This window comes from Cucurbita moschata, unplaced genomic scaffold (assembly GCF_002738365.1).
Source record: "Cucurbita moschata cultivar Rifu unplaced genomic scaffold, Cmos_1.0 Cmo_Scf00004, whole genome shotgun sequence".
Classification (NCBI taxonomy): domain Eukaryota; kingdom Viridiplantae; phylum Streptophyta; class Magnoliopsida; order Cucurbitales; family Cucurbitaceae; genus Cucurbita; species Cucurbita moschata.
In genome coordinates this window covers 3,162,608-3,180,131 of record NW_019268520.1, presented here as the reverse complement: position 1 = coordinate 3,180,131, position 17,524 = coordinate 3,162,608, and the positions used below count along the sequence as shown (strand labels likewise).

Genomic DNA, 17,524 nt, shown 5'->3' with positions numbered 1-17,524 from the left:
TACCGTGTTCTTCCTCATTTGATCCATTATAAACAAAACACACACGCTCGACATGTTCTCGAAGTCCCTTAGAACCTCGAAGGTATATTAACATGCATTTGTTATAATCCAAAAATAAAATTTGTACCTATATTTTAAAAAATTAACATTTAAATTTATGAGTTTATTTTATTAGAAAAAAAAATATTTCTAAAAATATGTAATTTTGACATTTAAATTTTAAATTAAAACTTTAACATTCTACTTGCTTTACACGTGTTCATTAATACATGTGTTTCTTCTCTAAGAAATTTATATACATTTATCATTAAATATGAATATTTATGGTTTAAAATAGAAATAAATTCACTTGGTAATTATTTAAATAAAATTAACAAATAAAAATATATAATAGGAAAGGGAAAAAAGTACATTTATAATTAAATACGAATATTTATGACTTAAAATAGAATTAAAAATAACTTGGTAATTATTTAAATCACATTAAATAAAGGAAATAAATATAAAAATAAAACTAATAACTTTCTTCATCTGTGGTAATGAGTGGCTTCATCTGTGGCCATCCATATGTAATAGAGTAATGGCCGGTTTACTTTAATGAAACGCTATGTAACATTACAGTCTCTACTGTTAGCCCCGGGCCAAACCCAAACAAAACTCCCCATTCGAGCCCTTCTCCCGTCGTTGAAGCTCCTTCTTCTACAGAGTTCTTCCTCATTTGATCCATTATAAAACCCACGCACGAGCTCGACATGTTCCCGTACTCCCTTAGAATCTCTCGACTTGCCTTCATCTTCTCCTCTTTCAGACCGAGTTTCGCTTCCACCTAATTTAAAAATATAAATTCAAATCACTTAATAATAACTATCGAATGGTTTAAGATTGGTTTGAATTAAATCAATCATTTATTCAAAAATTTGTTTAAAATGGACGGAGTTAAATGGATCAAACCCATATGAACCAACTTATCCCAGACGTTTGGGTTAGGTTGAGTTGTTCTGTTCGATCACTAAATTTCTAGATGGGAAATTTTGAACCGAAAAAATTGAATCATGGTTGAAGATGCGTAAAGAGATCGATTACCAGATCGAGAATGGCAGGGCCACCGGGATGGGTGATCCAAAAAATGGAGTTCCAGTCGGAGATTCCGAGCGGCGTGAAGGCCTCTTTGAGGCTGGTCTCGATGTTGGTAGAGATAAGGCTAGGCACGTCTTTAAGCAAATGGAATGTGAGCCCAACTTCCCTCAAGTGCCCGTCGATCGCCCCCTCCGAGCCCGGCAACACCGTGGCTCCAGCCCATACCAACTCGTACAACGGCTTCTCCACTGCAAGATCCGGGTCCGACCCAATGATCACTGCCGATGCACCATCCCCAAACAACGCCTGCCCCACCATCGAGTCCAAATGAGTCTCCGACGGCCCACGGAACGTGATGACAGTGATCTCCGAGCACACAACCAACACCCTAGCCCCTTTATTGTTCTCAGCTATGTCCTTAGCAAGCCGAAGCACCGCGCCACCACCATAGCAACCTTGTTGGTACATCATGTAGCGCTTCACCGACGGGTGTAGGTCGAGGAGCTTCATAAGCCGGTAGTCAGCACCGGGCATTTCGATGCCGGAGGTGGTGCAGAAGACGAGATGCGTGATCTTGGATTTAGGTTGGCCCCATTCTTTGATGGCCTTCACGGCTGCGTCTTTGCCGAGCTTCGGCACTTCCACGACTACCATATCTTGACGCGTGTCTAGAGAAGGTGCCAAGTACTCGCACATATTTGGATTCTCTTTAAGAATTTCCTCCGTTAAGTACATGTGACGCTTCGTGATCATAGACTTCTCACCTGCATTTCTCAAAATTTACCAGAATTATTATAATAAAGTCAATAATATATAGAATGTCTACCCTCTCTACGAATTAAATAAATATCAGTAAACTGTTGTTTACATACACATTCGAACAAATTTTTCCTTCAGGACAGTCATATGTTCAGAATTGGTGATGCGAAAGTAGTAATCGGGATAGTCGGACTGGAGAACGATATTAGGGGGTACGGCGGTGCCGATGGCGAGGATGGTAGCGGGGCCGTTGGCTCGTTGAGCCTTGCGAATGTCGGTGACCGAGGCCATTGAAGGAGAGAGGAGTGAATGAAGAAGCAAGAGTGAAATGGAAGAGAAGTTGTGAATTTGTGTATGAAGTGGAAAAATGGAGTAATATTTAAAGGAGGGAGGGTAGGTTGGAGAAATAGATAGTTGAGGTGCCACGTCAGACTATGATTTTCCGCCGGCCTATCACATCCTCCCACGTTTTCCTCTCTTCATTCGTTTGTTTTTTACTCACATCATTAAATTATATTTTAAATTAATTTCTCTAAATAGCTATTACTTTCTTTATAAGCTTAATTTTTAATAATATTACTCGAGAATAATCAATCGTATGCAAAGACTGAGATCTGGATTGGTCTGTTTGAAGGTCGTGCCAAAGGTATTTTGCATTGTATGGCTGAGAATGAGAATAGGAGAAGAACCTCGTTTGAATGCAAACCCATGCAGCTAAAGACGAAGAAAAGTGCATTTGCAGGAGAGCGGAATTTATTAGGGTTCCGTAGACGGGATTTTAGACCGCTCGATCGCAAACAACTTTAGTTTGTCGAAGTTTGACTCATAGGTAAAAATCTGAGCATAATTTAGTATCCTTCACTTTCTCGTATTTATCAGAGGTCATGTGCAACCGACAATTGAATTCTTATTCGTATAACCTTTCGTTTCCTCTTTTTTTCTATATTCTTTTTTAGTAAATTCTTAACTATTCAAGTACGAGTCCAATAAAACTAATTGATGTCGTTATGATGACTCTTAAAGACTAGATTTGACTCTTCGAACTTCGATGGAGATGGTTATATATCAAACGAAAAAAAAAAACAATCTCTCAAAATTAATTTTAAATTATTTTTTTCTATAAAATCTATAGCATCACACCTTTGAGAGCCATAAGCAATTTAAAAATAAATTACAAAATTTTTATTTTATATTTTCTATAATTTAATATAAATTTTGAAAATTACTTTTATTGATATAAATTTGATTTTAGCGTTGTCAAAATATAATTTGGATTTAAATTTATGAATTTGTTTTTATTAGGAAAAAAATATTTGTCAAAATATTTTCACTTTTAAATTTTAAATTCTTAATTAAAATTTGAATGATTTAGACTTGTTTATTAATATATGTCTTTTTTTTGTTAATAGATTTATATATATTTATATACATATATTTTTAAAAAAAAAATTAATGTCAATATTTATAAATTAAAATAGGTAATTACTTAAATAAAATTAACATAAAATATAAATATAAAAATGAAAATAAGTAATAGGAAAGGGAAATAGTTTTTTTAGGGTTGTTTTATCAAATTTTAATTTGGATTAAAATTTTTTAATTTGTTTTTATTAGTAAAAAAAAATTATTTAAAAATATCATTGATTTTTAAATTTTAAACTTTAAATTCAAACATCAATATTCAACTGCTTGCAGGTCTTTCGGATATATATATATATTTAAAAATTTTTTTATGAAAATATTATTTGATGATAACTATCGAATGTATATTAATATGCATTTGTTATAGAGATGTTGAGGTCGGTTCGAATTGAACGAGTCATTTATTTAATTTTGTTTTTAATATATGATGAGATAGTAATAATAAATTTTATAACTTTCATTAAAAAAAATAATAATTAAAAAATAAAATTTATACATATATTTTAAAAAATAATTTAGGTTGGTTTTGGAAGCTTAACTAACCCCAAAAATTTGTTTTTAGGGTTTTTATGAAATTAAATTTATGGAAATTTTTTTATTAGGAAAAAAATATTTGTAAAAATGTCAATCAAATAATTTTGATTTTTAAAATTTAAATTTTAAATTAAAACTTTAATATTCTGCTTCTAACGAATTTATATATATTTATATTTTTTTTAAATTTAATGTCAATATTTATAGAGTAAAATAACATTTAAATTCACTTAGTAATTACTTAACAAGAAAAAATAAATATAGAAATAAAAATATATAATAGGAATGAGAAATAGTTTCTATAAATTCATTAATAAAATTGTAACAAACCATAAAATCTTATTATTATTATTCGCTACAAACTAATTAGGTATAACATTAAAGTCAATAACGTCTTCCTCTATGATCCATTCGTCGTAATAGAGTTAATGAGTAGCAGTTTACTTTAATGCAACGCTATGTAGCATTACTGTCTCTACTGTCAGTCCTGGGCCAAACCCGATCAAAACTCCCCATTCGAGCCCTTCTCCAGTTGTTGAAGCTCATTCTTTTAGAGAGTTTTTCCTTATTTGATCCGTTATAAAAGCAACGCACGAGCTCGACATGTTCCCGTACTTCCTTAAAATCTCTCGACTTGTCTTCATCTTCTCCTCCTTTAGACCTAGTTTTGCTTCCACCTAATTCAAAAATATAAATTCGTATCACTTAATGATAATTACCATATCCTGACGACTACCGTATCCCTTAAAATCTCTCGTCTTTGCCGAGCTTTGGCACTTCCACAACTACCATATCCTGACGCGCGTCTAGAAAAGGTGAGTGCTCGCACATATTTGGATTCTCTTTAAGAATTTCCTCAATTAAGTACATGTGGCGCTTCTTGATCATAGACTTCTCACGTGCATGTAAATGTCATAATAACATTTCTCAAAATTTACCAGAATTATATAATAAATTCAATAATATATACTGCACTATCTGCAAATTAAATAAATATCAGTAAATTGTTGTTTACACACACATTCAAACAAATTTTTCCTTCAGAATAGTCCTATGCTCGGAATTGTGATGCGAAAGTAGTATTCAGAATAGTCAAACTGGAGATTGATGTTGGGAGGTACGGCGGTGCCGATGGCGAGGATGGTAGTGGGACCGCTGGCTCGTTGAGCATTGCGGATGTCGGCGACGGAGGCCATTGAAGGAGAGAGGAGTGGATGAAGAAGCAAGAATGAAATGGGAGAGAGAGTGTGAATTTGTGTATGAAGTTGAAAAATGGAGGGTAAGTGATCACTAAATCGTACATGTGGAGTGGGGACGTCTTATGCGATGAGTATTGCATAAGATCAGACCATGAAGAAAGTCACTCAACACTTTATAATGTCGTTTATTATTGAGACTGATTTTTCAATCGATGACTTAGATAACTCGATCTTAATCTTGAGCTAACTATGTACTTCTGTTTATTCAAAATTATCCTTTCATTTGCATGGGTGAGAGTGGCCCGAGTTCACCAACTCAATAAGCCTCTCATTTCATGGGTAAGACTAGGTGAATAGTTGGGGACATGGGGTCCGATATGGAACTCACTCCTACCCGCTTTTAGAGATAGTAGAGAGGTTGTTCCCTTAAGTACTGACTCCAAGTCTTGAACAAGGGGCTCCACCCTCTCATTAGCCGAGGGATTCAATTTACTAACTGGACCACAAACCAATTGTTCACTAGAGGATCAATGGGACTTAAGGAACAAGAAGTAACTTCAGGGGTAAAACGGTAAATTGAACCAACTCTAGTTACGAACAACCCATGAAAGATCGACTTACTAATTATGGTTATATCAAATGAACAAAAGTATATCTATAGTGGAATGTCCTAGTAGTTAACGAATGTTGGTTAACTAAGTTAATGAGTTTAGCCGGTTAATCTTGGATCGTTAGAGCCCATAATCTGTAGGTCCATTAGATCCCCATGCTAGCTCATATCAGATTAAACATTAGAACAGTGTGACGAAAGAGTTCGAAGTGTTCGAATTCGAATTAGGAAATATGTTCTAAATATGTACAATATATTTAACTGCATTTTGTTTTAACTGGAGTTAAAACAAAGAGAGAGAATTGAAGATACTTAAATAAGATTTAAATATTATAATTATGAATAAGAATTCATAATCAATATATAGTTAAGATCCAAACTGTTTCACCGCATGTTGTAATATTAACACCTTCAGAATCCTCTTACTCTATTTTTTTTACTAAATTCTTATTTACTTTTTACCAATGACACTCACTTTAGGACTTTGAGTTCAATAGAACTAATTAATGTCATTATGATGCGACTTTTGAAAACTTATGTCGTGACCTCCATCGATGCCCCGGGCCAAACTCGTATAAAACTCCCCATTTGAGCTCTTCTCCTGTCGATGAATCTCCTTCTTCAATGCTACACAGCACCACTGTCTCCACCGTCAGCCCTCGGCCAAACCCGAACAAAACTTCCCCATTTGAGCTCTTTTCCCGTCATTAAATCTACTGATTTCTTCCTCATTTGATCTTATAAACAAAATGCACAAGTTGCCCTCGTATTCTTCTCGTTCAAACCTAGTTTCACTTCCACCTAATTCAAAAATATAAATTCGAATAAGTTGATGACGTGTATATTAACATGCATTTGTTATAAGCCTAAAATATAAATTTAGGTAGAGATATCGGGGTCGGTTCGAATAGATTGACATACAGATAAACCACACTAGGTTAGGTTGGTTTAGATTGATCTGTTCTATTCGATCGCTCAATTTTTACACCGAAAATTTGATTTTAGTGTTGTTTTATCGCATTTAAATTTGGATTTAAATTTATGAATTTGTATTTAATAGGAAAGTGTTGTTTTTTTTACGGTTAAATTTGGATTTAAATTTATGAATTTGTTTTTATTAGGGAAAAAATATTTGTAAAAATATCATTGGTTATAATTTTGACTTTTAAATTTTAAATTAAAACTTTAATATTCTACCTATTTTACACGTGTTCATTAATGCATTCTTTTTTATATATTTATAGCATTTCAAATTCAGTCTATAATTCATTAATAAATTGTAACCCACCACAAACCCTTATTTTTTTTTGTTGATTACAAACTAACAAGCATAACATTAGAGCCATAACATCTTCCTACATGCCCATCCATTTGTAGCGGTTTACTTTAATGCAACGCTATGTAGCACTACTGTCTCTACTGTAAGTCCCGGGCCAAACCCAAACAAAACTCCCCATTCGAGCCCTTCTCCAGTCGTTGGAGCGCCTTCTTCCAGAGAGTTCTTCCTCATTTGATCCATTATAAAACCCACGCACGCACTCGACATGTTCCCGTACTCCCTTAGAATCTCTCGAGTTGCCTTCATCTTCTCCTCCTTCAAACCTAATTTCACTTCCACCTAATTCAAATATATAAATTCAAATTACTTCGTAATAACTATCGAATCTATATTCGGTAACGTATAAAGTTAGGTAGACATGGAAATTTTAAATTTTGAGTTAAACTGATCAAATCCATATGAACTAATTCATCGCAGACGTTTGGGTTAGGTTTATTTATTCAGTTCATAGACGGGGAATTTTGGGGTCTAACTTAACCCAAAAATTTGAACCATAGTGAAAGATGGGTTAAGGGTTTGATTACCTGATCGAGAATGGCGGGGCCACCGGGATGGGCGATCCAAAAAATGGAGTTCCAATCGGAGATTCCAAGCGGCGTGAAGGCCTCTTTGAGGCTCTTCTCGATGTTGGTAGAGATAAGGCCAGGCACGTCTTTAAGCAAATGGAACGTGAGCCCAACTTCCCTCAAGTGCCCATCGATCGCCCCCTCCGAGTCAGGCAACACCGTGGCTCCAGTCCATACCATCTCGTACAACGGCTTCTCCACCGCAAGATCCGGGTCCGACCCAATGATCATCGCCGATGCACCATCCCCAAACAACGCCTGCCCCACCATCGAGTCCAAGTGAGTCTCCGACGGCCCACGGAACGTGATGGCAGTGATCTCCGAGCACACAACCAACACCCTAGCCCCTTTGTTGTTCTCGGCTAAGTCCTTGGCTAGCCGAAGCACCGTGCCACCAGCATAGCAGCCTTGCTGGTACATCATGTAGCGCTTCACCGACGGGCGTAGGCCGAGGAGCTTCATAAGCTGGTAGTCAGCGCCTGGCATGTCCACGCCAGATGTGGTGCAGAAGACAAGATGCGTGATCTTGGATTTGGGTTGGCCCCACTCTTTGATTGCCTTCGCAGCTGCGTCTTTCCCGAGCTTTGGCACTTCCACGACTACCATATCTTGACGTGCATCCAAAGAAGGTTCCATATACGCACACATATTTGAATTCTCTTTAAGAATCTCCTCCGTTAGGTACATGTGACGCTTCCTGATCATAGACTTCTCACCTGCATGTCAATGTCATAACAATATTTCTCAAAATTTAACACAAATATTATAATAAATTCAATAATATAATTCATAAACATCAGAAATTATCGACAAATTAAATTGTTTACATACACATTCGAACAAATTTTTCCTTCAGGACAGTCATATGCTCAGACTTCGTGATACGAAAGTAGTAGTCGGGATAATCCGATTGGAGGACACTGTTGGGGGGCGTGGCGGTGCCGATGGCGAGGACGGTGGCGGGGCCGTTGGCTCGTTGAGCCTCTCGAATTTCCGCGACGGAGGCCATTGAAGGAGAGGGGAGTGAATGAAGAAGCAAGAATCAAATGGGATAGAGGGTGTGAATTGGTGTATGAAGTGAAAAAATGGAGTAATATTTAAAGAGGGAGGGTAGGTTGGATAAACGGATAGTTGATGTGCCACGTCAGACTATGATCTTCCACTCCCTTACCGGCCAATCATGGCTTCCCACGTCCTTATCTCTTCATTGCATCCTACATACATGGCAATTGGTTTGGTACTTTAAAGCCTAGTTCCATAGTAAATTTATCACGGTTCGGTTCGGTTCGGTTCGGTTCGGTTCGGTTTATTTGGCTAAATTATAAAATTTGGTTCGATAGTATACGAACAGAAACTGTTATCTATTCACCTAATCGCCTCCTTCTTCCATTCTCGTATCTCTAAAACTGTCTCGTTTAATTAAAATATATAAATTAATAGTAAAAAAAGAGCAGCAACGATTGTCTGAAGATTTTTTTTTATAAATATGTGCATTATCGATATTAAAAATTAAAAAAAAAATTATATATTGAAATTGATAAAATTATTTTAATTCCAACCATATAGTAAAATATTTTCTTACCAAGTTTGCATTTTAATTTTTCTACACCACCTCCAATTAAATACACTCACATGCATTTTACAATGTATGGTTAATCTCGCATTTATTAATCCATAAATTTTTAGAATCTTATTGCAACATTTTGGGTAACAGTTGGAGAAAACCAAAATTTCCTTCGAAACCAACCATCTCTTGATTTTAATTGGGTCGGTGTACGAGTATTTATGGATTGAGTTGGTTAGAGCCGAAACATTTTTTAGATCCAACTTAATTGCTCAAGCTATCTCGATTCAACCCAAACTAATTTTAAGAGAACTCGTAAATCAATTGTATAGGTTGTGTCGGGTAACGTTGGTTTATCGAGTTTTTCATGGGTTATTTTAATTAAACAATATGTGAGATGAGCTCGATCGAGAGTACATATTAATTTAGTATAAAAAATATTATAATAATTATACTAGATTTTTAATTCTTTATATTGGGAAGCATCTGGCTGCCACTCCAAGGTTCGAATCAATATCAATATTCTGGGTAGGTTGGGATTTTTTCCTTTTTCATTTATTTTCAATAGCCCTCCAAAATATCAGAATTTGCAAAAAGTACTCAGAAAACGACTCAAATCTACCGCTAGTAGATATTGTCCTCTTTGAACTTCCTCTCAAGACTTTAAAACGCATTTGTTAGGGGTAGGTTTCCACACCCTTACCAATGTGGGACATCACAATCCACCTCCTTCGGGGCCCAACGTCCTCGATGGCACTCTTTCCTTCCTCCAATCGATGTGGGCCACCCCCAAATCCACCCCCCTTTGGGGCTCAGCGTCCTTACTGACACACCGCCTCGTATCTACCCCTTTTCAGGGAACAGCGAGAAGGCTGGCACATCGTCCGGTGTTTGGCTCTGATATCATTTGTAACGACCCAGATCTACTGCTAACAGACATTATCCTCTTTAGACGTCTTGAGGGGAAGCCCGAAAGGAAAAGCCCAAAAAAGACAGTATCTGCTAGCGGTGGATCTGGGTCGTTACATTTCTAATTGCCAAAATAACAAAATTTAGAGGGCCAAAAAATAAAATATGCAAAACTCGAATATACCCTTCCAAACGACATGTATCTAACAAAAGATTTTGGCATATTCTTTTTTTATTGACACTAACAAATTTATTTATTTATTTTTAATTCATTTAACATAAAAATTTAAATTATTTTTTTAGTATAACCATTTTAATTGAATAATTTAGTTGTTGAAATGAGTTTGAGCATAATTCAAATAATAATAATTAGTGTGATAAGAGAAAATTCATTAAAGGTCTTACTTAAATATAATAAAATTTAAGTTTTAAAATATATTTTATTTTATATAAGAGAAATTTTATGTTTTCATTTTTCTACGTTAATTCTTGGTTGTCCTTCATTTTTTTAAATTAAAATAATATTTAAAAAGACATTTAAATTAAGGGTGTACATTCAACTCGATAATTTGGATCAATCCAACTCGAACTATAAGGATTGAGTTGGGTTGGATTAACTTTTTAGGTTGGTTCGGATTTAAAAGGTTTCGGTTCATTTTTCTGAACCCGAACTGACTCGGTTCGGTTTCGGGTTCATGATACAAAATCCTTGAGTTGACTCGAGCCAAATAAAAATATATAAATTTGTTAGAGTGGTACTTTGTCCAAACTTAAAACGCGTTTGTAACAAACAATCATTTAATTTTATGATAAATTTGGAAAGTAAATAAATTTATTAAATTTTAATATATTTATTATTTATTATTTATTTGTTGCCAACATTTTATATTACAATTTATATATATATATTTTAATAGTTTCCTGACTATTTTAATTATATATATATATATTTATAAGAGTATTTTTTACACTAATTAGTGTTATTGGTTTTTTTTATTTCTTAATTTATCCTTATATTTTTTTTTTACTTTAACCAATTCTCAACCAATGTCGATATTTTAGTTATCAATGTTGAACTATGTTAATATGTTACAATTTTTGTTAGTGATTCTTAATTTTTTTTTTTTTTAAATAATTATAGATTGATTTGTGTTTGTGTGTAAACTTTTAATTATCTTTTATTTAAGATTGTATCCGAATAATTATAAATTGTGGATAAATAAAACTTTTTAAAAATTAAATTTTTTAACAACCCGAACCCAACCGGTACAGAGGGTTGGGTTGAGTTGTGAAAATTTTCGAGCTGGATTGAGTTACCAATCTAACTCACCCGAATTTTTGGTTGGGTCAAAAAAATTCCTCAACCTAACTCAATTCTGACCATGTACACCCTAATTTAAACCTATGTAGTTATATATTTTAATTATTTCTAAGATTTATTTTCATAGTTTCATCTATAAAGTTGGAAAAATATTTACTTTCTAATATATTTTTTTTTATAAAAAATTATAATACGTTAGGCACTTAAATAGTATTAAATGCATAGTTTCAATTCTACCTCTTACATTTTAAAAATATTCTTCCTTTTTAATTTTCGATCAAATCGTGCTCCTTCCAAACCGTATATATTAGGCATTTTGTCAATTTTCATCTTAACGTGAATAACGTCAATGATGTTCTCTCTCACGGTTTATCAGTTGTTCTCGCTTCTAGTCTGGTTTGTGCTCCGATTCTCTCTCAACCTCTTGTAAATATTGCTCTAGTTGTCTCGAGTTTTTTCTTCCATTTCTTAACCAACCCAAAATGAGCTCTGATATCATGTTGGGATTAACGACTCTCCACATTGGTATGATACTGTCCATTTTAAAAAGCTAACATCATACCAATAGAGATAACCTCTCACTTATATACCTACGATCCTCCCTTTAATTACCCAACGTTACACTCCAACAATCCTCAACACATCTCAACCCAACCCAGGTTCGGTTGAATTGTAAACTCTATTAGAATTGCTCGGACTATCAATCCGACCAACCCCAACTTTCGGATGGGTTGAGATAAATTGTAAATTTCATTTGGGTTGCTCGAGTCATCAATCTAATCAGCCCACACCTTTTCAACTCAACGGATGACATTTACTACAAATGAATCTCCCTTTAATTAGCGACGTTGGAAGTTGTACCTAACTTGTTAGGTTTAATGAATTCCTTATATTTTTCAATATATATAATATCACTATCAATAAATTTATGAATAATATGTTTACTAAAAAAATACTCACAAGTCACCTCCGAGAAGGAAAAGGATGTAGTTTTATCTATCAACATCAATAAAAAGAGTCGAGATAATTTATGATCCACCTAATAAATAAATTTCATTCAAATAATTTTTTTTTTTAATCAATGGTTTGATAACTTTATATTATATTTAACGGTTTAATTTTCTTAAAAATAATTTGTAACGACCCGACTTATTGGTGATGAATTGTCTGTCATGTGATGAGTCATTTATGAATATCACTTATCAATCTTTTTTTCCTTTTTATTTTTAAAAAAAATAACTGTCTTTATTTTTTTAAATACAAAATTAGAATTAATATTTTTGAGTAATTTTTTAATATTTTGTAAAATACAATAATTATTTTTAACAGATAAAATATTAGAATGAGAGTGTATCCTTTTTAAATAACTTTAAATTTAAATAATTATTATCTAAAAACAAAAACAAAAACCTTTTCTATTTTATTTTTAAAATAATCAAATTAATCAGAGAATTTGAAAATATTAATTTTTTTTTATTTATCCAAATTTGTCAATATCCATAGGCCCAAAAGCTACCTTGGGCCTAACGCCTAAACCTATTAACTTCGTTTGAAAATTAGTATATACATACATACATACATATATATAGACATACATACACATATATATAAATATATACATATATATATATATATATATATATATATATATATATATTAGTGTAAAAAAAATGGAGATGTGACGTAATTTAAATTAAAATATAATTTAAAAAAATTCTTAATAATAAATTGATTTTTTTTTTTCTCACAATTTAAAACCTGCCCAACAAAACAGGGTAAAGAAACATAGCAAGTAAAAACAGTCAGTAAAAAGTAAAATCGTGCTATCTTATTTTTGTTGACAAACTCGAGGATACACGTGTACTGACCCATTAAGTATTAGTCATATTTTTTTTGTTTACTAATTACGAGGATACACGTGGACTGGCCCAATCAGGACAAGAAAAGTGTCCACATCATAAATACGTCATTTGACGTGTCAAATAAATGCAAAATTAAAAAAATAATTATTTAATTTATAACTATTTTAATTTTTAAAAATTATTTTATAAATTATACCCTTAGTAATTTTTTTTTTTGTTTTATTGTCTATTTCCTTAAAAATGTTTTTCATTTTTTAAAAAATTATAGATTATCAACCCAAAATACAAATTTTAATAGCACATTTATTAACGGGTGTATATGAAAATTATAATTCTAATTTCAAATTATCTCAATTAAAAATAATTTAATCCGATACCTTTATTATATTTGTTTGAGCGATATGAATCTTCGAGAACATGTTATAATTTTTTATAATTCGATTTGGTGAAGAAAATGTACGTGGTTGTATAATTTTTTCTCCAATTTTAAAAACTTTCGTAAATTCCCGTGTTTCTTATTTTTATCTCGAAACCCTAAACCTTAAACCGATTACAAAAATTGTAAAAAAAATATATATTTGAATGCAGTTTTCTCTATTATATATCTTATTTAATTCACGGGTCGAATGCAAAATACGAATATTATATACATATAAAATATTTAAATTTCACTATATATACATATAATATGAACACCTCGTTAAATATTCAATAAACACAACCAACAAAATTGAAGTTTCTACTACTTTTCACATTTCCATTTAAATATATCTCCAACGGTCTCGCATTCTTAATAAATGATACGTCATCTCACGTATTTCTTCTATTTATTAAATTAAAAAAAAATTGTAATAGGTTGATTAGTTGATAACTTAAGCAATAGTTAAATAGTTAATCATGTTTATAATGAAGATTAAATCCATTGTTAATATATATAAAAAAATTATAAAATAAAATATTTTATTGAACACATGCATGCAAGTCATACAATTATAAATAAAAAAATTATAAAATAATAATAATAATAATAATGGAAAAAGAAAAAAAGAAAAAGAAAATGAATGGATTCGTATCTGGAGGACACGTGGAGGCATCGGGATTACACAATTTGGTTTTGGATTATTGAGGGGAGGGGTAGTTGAAAGCTACGACTTACGGGGCATGCTTTCACGTGTTTTGAATTTTCTTCTATTTTCTTTTAATTATTATTATTATTATTATTATTATTATTATTAAATAATTTTTTATTTTTTTGTCGTTTCCATTATTGAAAGCAATTGGGTTGTCCCCCTTGCCCTCACCAATCATTCTCATTAACTTAATTCCCTTTTATTTTAACTATTCTCAAATCCATTTAACTTCTCTCCTCGTGTTCTTCTCCTCTTTGGTCGTTGGTTACGAGTGTTTAGATTAGTGTACACGAACTGCTCGATATTCTAATATTTGGTGGTTAGAAAGTTCATAATATTTTACGTTTAAAGATTCGAACTTCTGTCTCGAGATGTCTGTGGAACAAAATCGAGATGAAAAAACCTTCCCCATCTCTATCCCTGCCTCCTATTTTAATTGAAGATCGGGTCGGGTATTCTCGATAGAAAATTTTGGCTTGACTTTAGTATTTTGTCGTAAAGGGTCTCTCTGAAAAGTCGGGAAGGAGACGAAGGGACGAAAGCTCGACAAAATGCCTGTGACATGATATAGTAAGAAAGAAAGTATGAGCGTCAGTACGTTAAGGCTACGAAGTCACTTAGTCGTTTACAAAAGGAAGTGTCGGAGTGGAATCACGTCAATTGTGGATATATACTAGGTAAGCAACTAGTTGGAACGGAGTCTGAAACTATGGATTGAGACTAACTAAGGTTCAAGGAAGCTTGGTTGAGTCAATAAGTCGAAAGAGCTTTATAAATATATATTTTTCAATTTTTTTAAAATAAATAATATATATATATAAAGAATTTTTAATGGATAATTTCTAATGGATAATTTCTAATTTTTAATATAATTTTCATTAAAAATAAAGTAAAACATCATAATAAATTAAAAAAAATATAATATAATGTTCATTTATAATATAGTATTCCATACGCACGTATGTATTATATATATATATATATATAGAGTGAGCGGAGTTATGGACGGAGAATATGACAGTCGTCTTCGGTCTTATTTAATTAACGCGAGAAAAATCTCCTCTAACTCCGACCCTAATTCCTGATTTAAATGGAGATTCTTCACAGTGCGTCTCTGTACTCGACCCGGTGGATTAAATGTGTGACAAACGAGTAGGTACGTACTTTACCTATTCATTTTTTTTTTTGTTAATATAAAATTTTAAATTTGTTCCTACTTTTATCAACTAACTTTAAATTTCTTTACTTCTAAAAGGCTCTCTAATCCAAAAATATTAAATACGGTAGCTATGCAAATATGCTGTCATCTACATAGGTGACAAGTATTTATTAATTAAATTGAAAAAAATCTTCATTATAAATCTCGTCCTAAATTAATTTAAAAGAGCGATAAAATGCTCACCGCTAGGAGATATTGTCCTCTTTGTACTTTCCCTCAAAGGTTTAAAACGCGTTTACTAAGGAAAGGTTTCACACCCTTATAAATGGTGTTTCGTTTTCCTCCCCGACCAATGTGAGACTCTCACAGAAACTGCGTTTTTTCATGTATTTTATATATATTTTTTTTTTATAGTAGCACGGTGCCATACTTCGGATAGAACAAATTTTCGAGACCGTGCATGTAGAAAAACAAACGATAATAAATAGGGCACCAACCCGACCCCGACCGAATAATGTTTTTTTCAATTTTTTTTTACAAGTTGGAGCACATGGGAAAGGGGAAATGGACAATGGATGGACCCCAAAGGGTTTTAATATTGAGTCAATTTCTCAATTTAATACTCTTTGAGTTACATCGTGGGTATGTTCACATTATGTCTGCAGGTCTAATACCACATTTGATTTTCTAAAATTAAACTAAATTTACATTAAATATTTCTCGATTTTGTCGTTTATTTTAAAAAAAATTTGTAATATTATCGTCTCTATTTCATAAATGTTTCGAAATTACTATTGGAATAGAAATTGAGACGTGGAATGCATGTGAACACGACCTGAAACGACGTGGCAGTGCTCGGGTTTCAATTTTCATCTTAATTCACTGTCACGCCATTTCAAATTTTTTAATATAAAGATATTACGAGTCTTCCCTGTACCTATCTCCGTCTTCAATCTCAATTCCCATTCCTGTTAATTTTTTCATTGGTTTTTATAAGGATCGGGTTTTCCATAAAAAAAAATTTCTCTCCAAATATATATTTAAAATATTATTTTCAAATAATTACTATTAAAAAAATACATTTTTTTTTCCGATAAACTCAATAATAATTCACGAGCAAAAATATATATAATCCCTATTTCGATAAAAAAAAAACTTTTCCCGTCTCTATTTAACGGTAATTTTCCTCCTAATTCGAGGTGGGTCCTAGCCAAATCTGGATTTTATGAACTAAATAGACGTTTTTATACAAATTTGGGACTCGACCCGACTAGTTAAATAGATATCTCTGTACAAATCTCCGGATCATTTATTTATATATAATTTAGTATTTAATTATTACCTAATTTCAACAAAAATGGATTAAGGTGCATGGATTTTTTAAAATAAAATAAAAAGAAATTAGAAAACACACAGCTCATATGAATCCTTATAAGCAATAAAGTAAAATAATTATTATATTAAATGGTTGGGGATTGATTAAAATATAAAAATTTGATTCAGCATGTGATGAGGCATTCATGGATGTCGGCATGCATGTGGGGGCCGTATCATGTCATTGTCACACGTACTTAATATAAAAAATAAATAAATTAATTAAATTAATAATTAATTAGTAATGGGCCCACCTGCCCTCTGCCCCTCTGCCCCTCTAATATTAATATCCGGTCTCCTGCTTCCATTATTTTTACTTTTTAGTTCACTTTTGTGTTTGGGGCACCCCTTCGTAATTAGGGCATAGGGCCCACAAAAAACCCACCCACACGCCCTTAAATCAATTTTAAATTATATAAATATTTGAGAATACGGTAGCGTGTTAGGTTAAAGACAGGGTTGAAACGACCGTCGAACTTTAAAAAACATGGTAATATCAAAAGTCATTCTAAATGTTCGTCTTTAAAATTAGAATCTTAATATACTCGTGGTAAAATAAAAAAACAGATGCTCGTCTAAAGAAATAGTTGAAAAGGACGGGTTTCAACGAAGCTAACATGAAGCTTCCCCCGCAATTTGTCGAGTATGATATGTTTTCTTTAAACGATAAACTCGATGCTATTCTGAATAGATAAAGGT

At 32.5% G+C, this 17,524-nt stretch overlaps 2 protein-coding genes across 3 annotated transcripts; both read right to left on the bottom strand.

Moving 5' to 3' along the window:
* Nucleotides 1-476: 476 nt before the first annotated feature.
* On the bottom strand, nucleotides 477-2,156 carry LOC111441532 (chalcone synthase-like). Its single transcript, XM_023078569.1, has 3 exons — nucleotides 1,950-2,156; nucleotides 1,084-1,841; nucleotides 477-826 (listed from the first exon to the last, which is right to left on the bottom strand). Exons 1-3 carry the CDS (start codon nucleotides 2,125-2,127, stop codon nucleotides 590-592), a joined length of 1,173 nt encoding a protein of 390 aa, XP_022934337.1. The 5' UTR covers nucleotides 2,128-2,156; the 3' UTR covers nucleotides 477-589.
* A 4,163-nt stretch (nucleotides 2,157-6,319) lies between these two features.
* On the bottom strand, nucleotides 6,320-8,578 carry LOC111441531 (chalcone synthase 2). 2 transcript variants are annotated; one of them, XM_023078568.1, is made up of 3 exons: nucleotides 8,338-8,578; nucleotides 7,465-8,222; nucleotides 6,320-6,402 (listed from the first exon to the last, which is right to left on the bottom strand). In XM_023078568.1, exons 1-3 carry the CDS (start codon nucleotides 8,513-8,515, stop codon nucleotides 6,340-6,342), a joined length of 999 nt encoding a protein of 332 aa, XP_022934336.1. In that variant the 5' UTR covers nucleotides 8,516-8,578; the 3' UTR covers nucleotides 6,320-6,339. The 2 variants fall into 2 exon arrangements, with proteins under 2 accessions (XP_022934336.1, XP_022934335.1); XM_023078567.1 differs by lacking the exon at nucleotides 6,320-6,402 and adding an exon at nucleotides 6,845-7,219.
* Nucleotides 8,579-17,524: the final 8,946 nt, after the last annotated feature.

Coding starts and splice junctions, on each gene's coding strand:
- LOC111441531 (XM_023078567.1), bottom strand. CDS start 8,515: ATGGCCTCCGTCGCGGAAATTCGAGAGGCTCAACGAGCCAACGGCCCC. Junction 8,223..8,337: donor GGAAAAATTTGTTCGAATGT/GTATGTAAACAA, acceptor ATTGACATGCAG/GTGAGAAGTCTATGATCAGG. Junction 7,220..7,464: donor GCCCCGCCATTCTCGATCAG/GTAATCAAACCC, acceptor TATTTGAATTAG/GTGGAAGTGAAATTAGGTTT.
- LOC111441532 (XM_023078569.1), bottom strand. CDS start 2,127: ATGGCCTCGGTCACCGACATTCGCAAGGCTCAACGAGCCAACGGCCCC. Junction 1,842..1,949: donor GGAAAAATTTGTTCGAATGT/GTATGTAAACAA, acceptor TGAGAAATGCAG/GTGAGAAGTCTATGATCACG. Junction 827..1,083: donor GCCCTGCCATTCTCGATCTG/GTAATCGATCTC, acceptor TTTTTAAATTAG/GTGGAAGCGAAACTCGGTCT.